General features: G+C 45.0%; 1 protein-coding gene across 1 annotated transcript in view; it reads left to right on the top strand.

Moving 5' to 3' along the window:
* Nucleotides 1-2,273: 2,273 nt before the first annotated feature.
* DUSP3 (dual specificity phosphatase 3) overlaps nucleotides 2,274-10,688 on the top strand; it is a 198,972-nt gene continuing 190,557 nt past the window's right edge. The window contains exon 1 of the mRNA XM_063960110.1: nucleotides 2,274-2,577. Within this exon, the coding sequence (XP_063816180.1) occupies nucleotides 2,456-2,577 (122 nt within the window). The 5' untranslated portion in view covers nucleotides 2,274-2,455. The remainder of the gene's footprint in view (nucleotides 2,578-10,688) is intronic.

Below are 10,688 nucleotides of genomic sequence, written 5' to 3'. Positions count from 1 at the left end.
CAGTAGCCAAAGAAGCCAATCCATCCTGCACGCAGGTGAGTTCACTTCTTCTCCCCTAAGTCCCTCGTTGCAGTGATCCTGTTGCCAGCAGGACTCACTGTAAAATAAAAAACCTAAGCTAAACTTTTCTAAGCAGCTCTTTAGGAGAGCCACCTAGATTGCACCCTTCTCGGCCGGGCACAAAAATCTAACTGAGGCTTGGAGGAGGGTCATAGGGGGAGGAGCCAGTGCACACCACCTGATCCTAAAGCTTTACTTTTTGTGCCCTGTCTCCTGCGGAGCCGCTATTCCCCATGGTCCTTTCAGGAACCCCAGCATCCACTAGGACGATAGAGAAAAGCTATTGCCTCTTTACTGAGGCAAGGCAGGAAGCAGCAGCGCCAAGATGGATGAACATCTCAGATGCCGAAGTAAGGGAGTCAACCCCCCCTGGCTATAGCTGCTAACCTCCCCACAGCACATCAGCCTAGTGCTAGTGTGCTATGTAGCTCCCCTGACAAGCTCGCTGGGCATTTGTGAGATCGCACTACTCATGCAAGATTGCCTGTGTAGCCCAGATGCTTCCACACCCAGGGACAGCACTGTTGAGATAGGGGCAACACCACCTGCAGCTGTCGGAATGGTCAGCATACATTGCCCCCGCATATCAGTGTATTTTTTAGATGACAGCACCGATATGGACAGGCATGCATAGCATCCTTCACCGTGCACACATCGCTGCCATCATACATGTGGGGGAAAGCGGCGTGCTGATACCTCTTCACAGAGCCGGCCCTAACCAATATGATGCCCTAGGCAAAATTTTGGCTGGTGCCCCCTAGCACCACCGCTGGTTCCGCCTCTGACCTTGCACCTCTTTCCCAGCACCATCACCCCTCATCTATAGTAGTCCTTATTTCGGTGTTTGTACCCCCTTTATTTTAAATAGAAACAGTTTTCACATTTGGCGCACAACCCAAAAAGGGGTGTGTTTTTGCTGGCAAGGGGCATGGCCAAACAATAGTAACCCCAATTCCAATTACGCCACACTGTACTGCAACTTTATTCACATTTGATCATGCGATAAGTGTCCATAATTCATATTACATCCCACAGCAGTATCACTTTACCTTATAAACGTTACTCCTCACAGTAGAGCCCCTTATTCACATTACATCACACTGAATTGCTTCTTATTCACATTACACCACACTCTATTGCTCTTTACTCATATTAGATGACACAGTAGTGCCCTTTCTATATGCAACGCCACATAGTAAAGCACCTTATACACAGAATGCCACACACTAGTAATGCATTTATACACCTAATTCCACGCAGTAATGCCCCTTACACATGAGACACCTTATTAATGTCCTAAGAAACATAATGCGCCTTACACATAATGACAACCTTTATTAATGCCCTTTTACACATAATGTCCCTTACATATATGCCGCACATTATTAATGCCCTTATACACATGACACACATAGTGCCACCTACACATTTGCTGCACATTATTAGTGCCCCTATACACATGACACACACACACACAGTAGTACCGTTACACATATGCCGAACATTATTAATGCCCTTATACACATAATGACACACATAGGGCCCCTTACACATATGTTGCACATTATTAATGCATTTTTACATGACACACATAATGCTCCTTACACATATTCCGAACACTACTGCACAACCAACCCACTCACATGCACACAGCACTCACACTGCCACTAACACTGCGACCTCTGCCTCTGCTTGGAAACAGATGTGTCCTCATAAAGCAGCTTCTGCTGATTAAAATGATATGCAGCATGCCCATATACTGTGTGAGACTGTGGCTGTATCTGCATATGAAATGCTACACACGGAATATAGGCAAGCTACATATCATCAGCAGAAGCTGCTGATGCCCATAGGCATATCAAATGCCCTAGGCAATTGCCTAGTTTGCCTATGCCTATGGCCTGCTCTGCCTCTTCACCTCCATATTGCTAGATCATACATCTACCCTGAGCTAGCTGGAATACAATTAAATAGCATGCTGCAATGTCAAGTGTTGTCGTCCGCATTTTAAAAAAACTTAAAGGCGATCCCCTGATAAGTTCCGAGGCACAGCATTACAGCTGTGGTAAATGGTCGGATTCAGATGAACATTAACAGAAATGATAACAATAAATATAGATAATAGAGGGAATAGGCAGAATAGACAATGCAATCCATTAGTGGCACTGTCAAGACACAACAGCTCCTGACAATGACAGCACCAGGATCCTCACTGCACACGCAGCTTTGCCTGCTTTCGCTTTTGCCTGGCTGGGGCTGGCTTTGTGCTGCCTCCCTCTATTCCCGGAGCTCGGCTACGGGAGTCCGCCTACCCCGGCGAGGAGGGCGGGTCACAGGCAGCAGGCCGCCCGGCTCGGGTGTCGCTCGTGGTTAGGGCGGGTCACAGGCCGCGGTAATGTCGGACTATGAGATTTCAGTGCAGGCTCTCAATGAGCTGCTGGCCAACGATGGCGGCTTCTACTGCCTCCCCTCCCAGCACTTCAACGAGGTCTTCCCCCGGATCTACGTGGGCAACGCGTGAGTTACTGCCCCGAGTGGGGGTGTCTGGGGACCAAGCAGGGTATATATAATACGAGGGACTTATCGGGGGTGATGTGGTTAAAGCTACCGTGCACCTGTAACATCACTGTAGAAGACTGGGAACACCTGCTAATTGTACAGCCATATTGTTTATTCTTTATTTTATATATATATATATATACATATATATATATATATATATATATATATATATATATGTCTATATATATTACACACACACAGATATATACATATGATTTATAGCAGTGTGTGGTGGCATGAGTACAGTTTTACATCAATGCTTATAATTAATACCAATGTAACTGAATTACTATGATTGCATTTGAAGTTCACTGGCGTACGTACCATGAATATACTGAGGCACGTGCTGAGGCGCCAAGCAGGGATATATTTAGAGACGTGCTTTGTGATTCTTGGCTATAAGTATACTTGAAGTATGAGAGCATGCAGTTCTGGGTTCCCTATTTTTTTCTAAAGCTACTGTATAAAGCATATAACAAAACAAAGGTACATACTCTTAAAATGTATATATGGATGTTAGTACAGATGTGCTTGACTATGGATAAACATACTGACACACGTGAGGGCCTATTCATTATTGGCGACCAATTAAGCATCCATGGCAATGGACGGTGGATACAAACTCACCGGAGCAATTCAAATTTGCTACAGCGCGGAAACAACTGATCTAAAGTAGCGGCAAACGTTAGCGGCAGTCAGGGACAGACTGGGGCCATGAAGAAGCCCAGGCATGTCGCAGCATATGCCCGCATGGCAAGAGGGGTGCGGCCATGTGTTACAGGGACAAGACATGAGTCAGGCGGGCCTGGCCTTTCGGCATATCCTGTATACCAACCGTGGGTAGTATGGAGGTAGGGCGGCCAGCCAAGCAGAGAGCTGCGCTGCTCGGCCAGACCCACTCTCTGTGTTGCCGGACCAGCCCATCCGGCCATTGGCCCTTCTGGCATCTACAAAAAGTGCCAGATGGCCAGTCCGGTCCTGGTGGCAATGCTAGTCCGCATGCGTGACTTGGGTGGAGGGAGCCAAACAGGAGCGATCCCTCTTTGCAACCTGGCCTGAGCAACGGGGTCCTGGAATAAGCACAATCTGAAGATGTCAGAGATTCACACACTGTCAAGAGCTCTGAATATATTCTGTATTTTTAAAGTATTATTAATTTAGGTCCCCAAACTAGTGTATGGGGAAAACGGGCCAGTTCGGGACAGAAAAGGTAAGCAGAAAATATCCATGATAGCTCTTGCAGTACCTTTTTATAATGAATAGCAATACCTACAAAAGTAGGTGAAAATGCAAATTTTTGCCTACTTTTGTAGAAATAAAGAGGTAATAAATAGACCCCTTAGTAATATGTGTTGAACACTGCTATGAAAGCTAAACAAAGTAAATGGAATCAGGCTACCAATGAATTCAGCTGTGGGTTGGGGTATAACGGGAGGTAGTTACGTGACCGGCGGTCTCAAAATACGGACTCCGGAAACCCACCCCCTTACAGTCCCAACAGTTGGCATGCCGACAAACAGGGACTATTCCCACTCGTGGGTGTCCATGACACCCATAGAGTGGGAATATAACCTGTGGCGAGAGCAGCGAGCCACTGAGCCCGCAGCGTGGCGAGCACAGTGTGGTGAGTGCTGAGAGTCCGCAAGGGGCTTTGTTGAGCTTGCCCCCCCCCCCCCCCGCCGGGCATCTAAAAGCCGGGATCACGGCGTCGGTAAAGAGACCGCCGATCACGCATATCCAACCCGGTATAACACACGCATGTATACTGTAAGAGCTCTCGCAAGGTAAAAAATCTGCAGATTTGTACTGCACGTTACCACAAAAAAAGTGTAACTACGTCTTGCTTTTGATTGGAGAGCCTGAACAGGGGAGAGAAGGGGTGTACAAATGGAGACGGAATCAGAGTGTAGTAAGGGCAGGTTTCTGTATTTGCAAACTGAAGTACACCCACACTGAGGGATAGGATAAATGCTCGATGACGCACTAGTTCCCCTTTTGAAGTTTATAGTTACTTTATTGAGTGGTTATGCCTGTATTATATCATTTTTGGTCATATTTTAGAATGACTTTTTTGCTGCTTTCATGCACCAGAAAGGTTATTACTGCTGTATTATGAAGGGTTCAGGGTTTCGTCTTATTTAAATCAAACCTACAGTAATAGACAAATGTATTTTTTAGCATTTGTGTTCATGAAAATGTTTCTTATGACCTGGTTAGGTGTAAGTATATACTGGAGTTGAAAATTGTTGAATTTATGTATTCGTAATCAAGTGAGTACTCAGTGGTTAGAATTGGCTTCATAAAGAGCTTGATTCGGGGTTGTACATACTATAAACCCAATGATTTGTGTACTCTCGATTGTTGTGGGTCTGCACATGTACAGAATGGGTCCTGTGTTGTAGCTTGCAGTGCCCCCAAAACCGCGGCGTGATTGACCATGCTGGTCTTCAGGCGCAGCGCTAGGATCTGCGAAGCTGTCAGGAGGCGTCTTTTCTCCTTAGTTGCCTCCTGCAGCATTAGCATAATAGTGGTATGTTATTACACAGCCGCTTCTCTGTGGCCTTACAATACTGTGCAACTGTGAAACAGGCCCAATGTTCAGCTCTAGGGCTATGAAGTACTTATTATAAATCTGTGTGTGTGCCTTATTAAATGTCACTATATGTAATATACATACAAGCCTAAAATAGTACTCATCATTAACATTATATAATGACTTTAATAAATAATACTGTTCTATGTTCTTGCAGAATATAATTTAATAGGTTGCTACATCTGCTATAACCAACATGACCTGACCACCAGAATTAATTATAATTAAATTCTATTACACTCAGTAGTCGAAGTGCAAATTTAGAAGTAAGGGTATGGAACGCTTCAGTGAATGGAGTCTGCTAAACTTACTCTCAGTAACAGGGATTTATGGCACCCTGTGTCAGTCACGGCCCCTGAGTGCATGATATCATGTGAGAGGTGAGAGGTCGGGGATACCAGGAAGAACAGCACTCAGGATTCTCCGGGGAAGGAGAGTTATAAAGGACACTCCAAGTGACACTGCAGCAGCGTTACTGGTGAGAGAAGCTGGGACTGACTGGCAGCGACGGTGCTGCTCCCTGAGCCCTGAGCTTTGCACCACTTGCACAACCCTAGTTATGTCCCTGACTGCCCGCAAGTCCTTATAATCTAGAGTCAGGCATGAGACCATAAGAGTATTTAGTATTCCATGTAGAAAACTGAGAATGAGGCGCAGTAGGAAGAATTGGGAAGGGCAGAGGTGGGGTGGGGTAGTATAGTATGGTAGTGAGATAAGGATGAGAGAGTAGAGGATGGAGGAGGACTGAGGATGTAGGATTGGAAGTTATGGATTTCAAATTGAGCAGATTAGTGTTTGACAGACAACTAAAAGTAAACAGGCTATTAACTGGCGGAGGGGTGAAGTTAGCTGTAAGCTACAGTATGAATAAGTATGAATGGCAGTAGAACAGAGGAATGATTGATGAAACAGTAGATAGAGCAACAACGTTGTAGTAAATGGCAAGAAACAATATATGGTAACAAACAATAAATGATAGTAAAAATGAGGGGCACTAGAAGACAGAGAAAGGCAGTAGTGTCAGTAAGTCTCCCACTGATGAGTAAAGTAAAGGCTGTGAAGATCCACAATGGCAAAATTGTGTTTAAATTAAATTGTGAGTGTCCGGTGGGCTGACTGTGTTAATAGCAACATTTTTGCATGAGTTTGTAGAACAACAAGAGATGATTAGTCTCTAGGCTCATGTCACTAGGCTCTATTCAATTCTGAGTGAGTTGAATAGCGCTGGGATTAGTCCCTGGGGCTATTCAATACAACGCAATGTGACACCCGACAACAGGATTTTTTCTTGCATCCCTGGAGGGGTACGAGCAGAAATCCAACAAAAGTGCCATTGTGATGCTGATTTCTGCCTTTAGCGCGGCGGAATCAGCATCGCGCCGGGCACTAAAGTCAAAGAATGCCGGTTCTCCTGACAAAACACCCTGTTTAGTCTGAAAGAACGGGCATTCTCGGACTTACTCTGTGCTGTATTGAATAGCGCCGGGAGCTAATTCTCAGCGGTATTCAACTGAATTGAATCAAGCCCATTAAGTATAAATTTGTAGAGCAGAAAGATGGATGAAGGGAAGGTAAGATATGAGGTTACAGTAGTGAAAGTGCGAGATAATGTTTGAGTATTTTGTTAATATCCAGAATGTGAAAGGTGTTTATTCTAGCAATGTTTTGAAAGAGGAAGTAACAAAACAGCTCAAGGGACTACATGTGTGGAGTAAAGCGTGGGGCAGTGATGAGGATACACCATGGCAGCAGGCTTGGGAAACTGGAGATGTTGGGCAATGTGTAATAGCTTGCGAGGTGCAGGTTGGTTTTGCCATGTAAATGATTGCCACTTTAAAAATACTAGACTCACCAGAATTCCTGAACAACCTGCACTTTCCAGGCTATTACATATTGCCAGTTGTGTAACATAAGAGAGACTATACTGAGTATAGTGCCATTGGGAGGAGGGACTATGATTTGGACATATTGGGGGCGATTAAAAAAAAATGTATGCGCCCAATGTAATGGGCACCCATCAGAGCAATTCATTTGCTCCCGTCGGGTACCCATTACTTTGTAATCGCCCAAAAGCATCAGGTTTAGCCGCACAAAGTGACTAAACCCAACTAAAACAGTGTCCACTACGCACATTTCTGCTCGCGACCTCAGGAGGCTACGAGCAGAAATGTCAGTGGCGGCAGTGATCGCACCCAAACAGAACAGTTGAATTGCTACCGTTGGGTGCCATCTAGTGGTGAACGCCAAAGAACAATTGGATTGCCACCGTTGAGCTTAGGTAACACTGAATTATCAAAGTGATTACCCGCTGCTTTGCGGAGCAGATGTTGTCATATGCTCCCCCAACCTTCCCTCGACCGCGGGGCTCTGTGGCCCGCGGGTGGGATAGTGTCCAAAAAAGGAAACTGTCCCCCTGGAATCGGGACAGTTAGGAGGTATTCTAATGGGAATCATTAACATATCTCCTCTGAATAATTTGTTTAGCAAAGACAAAACAAGCAAAAAAGAATAATAGACTAAAACGTATTCAATTGGTTTTTCTCGCTCAATCTTCGATCTAAAGTGACAGGAAATTAGGGGCACTAGTCAATTGTTTTTTGTTTTTTTTAACACGCTGATCACGCTCTTTAGTCGTGGGTTTAGCTGCGTAAAATGGGTAAACCCAATTTAAAGTAGTGGGCATGACGCCAAAAGTGCCATTTGCGCGCCGAACGGGTCACTTTTGGCACATTTCTGCTCGCCAGCATGGGGGACTGCAAGCACAAATGCTGGTGCCAGTAGCTGTTTATGCCCGCTGGCGCTAACAATTGAATTCCCCCAAAATTTCTTATTAACAACCGTTGTACGTCTGAACCTTACACAAGTTTGTGAGTCAAACCTATTGTTAGTTAAAACCCAAATCCAAGTCTAAATTCTAACCCTAAAGCTGCGTACACACCTATGCAATCGGGACGTTCACCTGATATCGGCTGATTGGCCCAATGATTGTATAGGTGCGGATGCAGGACTGGTGCAGGAGTGTGAGCCGATAAACATCTTAAAACGCTTCTGCAATGGCTGGACCAGAAAGGTTGCTTCTCATGTGCAGTTTACTTTTAGTTGCACGACCACCAGATCCTATGCTGAGCTATTTCTATAGGGTAACACTGAGTGGATTAACGCTCCAGAAAAATCCAGTCAGCTGAGTGATCCGCAGTGTGTACCCAACATTATACTAGCTAAAGTTCTAACTTCCCTCACCAATTTCCTAAAGGTGTCAAAAAGTATTTGTTTTGTACAGTTTGTACCAGTGGAAATAAATATGAAACGTACTTATAATCTTATAGTACAGTATCTTTGTGATACAATACAAAATTGTTGCTGGGATTTAGCAAGAAATTAGCATTGATCCTCTAATGTAATATATTCTGTGAGTACACAAATATATCATAGTTGCGCTTACCTCTCCCCTTGGGTAATAGAGCAAGTTTTAATGAGTTCACTAGAAGAAAGTGGGATGTCAGTGTCACTATCTGTAAGTTAGCGGAAGTAGCAACAGACATGTGATGTGAGACTAGTCAAACCCAGTGGCGGTTTGATCCTCCTGTCATCAGCAGTAGGGAGGCCAATCCCGTGCCATTTTTTCAATTCCAGGTATCGGGATTGAAAAATGGTAAATCCCAGGATTCCCAGGATCCCCGGGATTGGCGTTTCCCTGTGTGGCCACCCCCCTCGCCCCGCCCCGCACACATAACCCACCATACACCGGGGGCGGGCGAGTGAGACACTGCAGCAGCTCTCTCCCGGCAGCATCTGATGGTGCAGCATGACCTCTCACTGCACGTCATGCTGCGTGGGGGAGCTGGGAGCAGGAAGCCAGGCAGCGTCTGAACGTCCTGAGGACGCTCAACGCTGATCCCTCAATCCCCGGGATTGGAGCTTCCAATCCCGGGATGGAATCACGGCCATTTTTTGGCCTAAATCCCGGGATCCCGCCGATCCCGATCCTGGGATTGGCCTCCTTAATCAGCAGGCTGTTTTATACCACACACTACACAGCTGACTGAGAGGAAGATGTGTTGTCCTGTTCAGCAGCTCTGATTTGGTGTGGCCAGGCACAATCCCTTTGACTGCTTCTCAGCCACAGCTATGCAGAGCTTGGCCGCATAAAGACAGAGTTGCAGGAAGGGGCTAAATAGTCACCCCCCCCCATGCCCCCCTCTAGATCTACAGTATTATTGAATGTGCTTCTATATAATACCATATTTAACAGGTTAACTTTATTTTTCTTAATCTTGGTAGTACTCTACTTGTGTAATCTGACAAATTATACTTTTTCTTGGGACTAACTGCTGAAAATTTTCTCCAAGCAGTTGTTCATTTCATACACTGACATGTAAGTATTACTCATTTCAACATTTTCAGTAAAATGTGCTATCTAAGAAGATGTATGTTATGAAATGGTAATTTAATTGTCATTAACATATGCTTGGCAAGTGAAAGTGTTGGTTGGTAGGTAAAGTTGCAGTCTGACTCTAAACGGACCTCCTGAGTACAATCACCCAGTGATGAATTTCCTCCAGCTATCGACTGGCTCGTGTGTAACTTTCAAGTTATTGATTTGCCTCTGACGTGCTCCCCATATATTGATTCAGACAGACATTAATCTTAGCTAATTAATTCTCTCACTTTCCCCTGGCTCTCCACCAACAGGATTTAGTTAACTATCAGTGATATACAATAGATTAGGGCAGTCCTGCTGGTTTTTAAGAATATACAGTTTTGTAGCTTGACAGAGCTATAAACAAAATACCCTAAAAAATTGATGCCAGACATTGGCATCTTTGGAGACTTTGGCACCTTAGGATTGAAGCAGTCACTTAAACACCATAGGAGGAGTCCACGGATTTGTAAATTTTCTGTTTGTTAGATTATGTTTGCTTTTAAATTATATTGTATGAAGTGCAAGGGTCAGTTTTAAGTTAGTGGGCAAGTACACAGCCCCTGAGCAGCGGCTTAAAATAGTAGCATTGGTCATAAAAAGGATGAAAGCCTGTTACTGGAGGAAACAACAGATATCACCGCCAGTGTAAGGGTTTGGTTATACTTTACACACTTACCTAGATTAACATTCGTGTCATTGGGGTATATTTATGGCAGTGAGAAAAGCCCTGCTTTGCTGTAAAATTGAGCTTTTCTCTGCATAGTGCATAGTCCGGTTTATGATGGATAAGCCCCCCCCCCCCCCTCCCTTCCCAGTGCAGTTCATTAAAGGATAGAAAGCCTAGCTTTTCGCTTCTCCTGTGTGTTCAGATTCTACATCTCTGGATGGCGTAATCTGAACATCAAGGCGAAATGGGCAGGGAAGTTGCTTACTTCCCTGTCTTCTGCCAGACAACCATTCTCGCTCCACCCCTGAACTCCCAGCAGCCTCTGCGGCCTCCCCTGCCCTCAGCCACTGGCACATGTGCAGAACGAATCTTGGCTGCTGACT

This window comes from Pseudophryne corroboree, chromosome 3 (genome assembly GCF_028390025.1).
Source record: "Pseudophryne corroboree isolate aPseCor3 chromosome 3, aPseCor3.hap2, whole genome shotgun sequence".
Classification (NCBI taxonomy): Eukaryota; Metazoa; Chordata; class Amphibia; order Anura; family Myobatrachidae; genus Pseudophryne; species Pseudophryne corroboree.
Note: the sequence above shows the minus strand (reverse complement) of the source record. Positions and strands in the feature narration are given on the sequence as shown.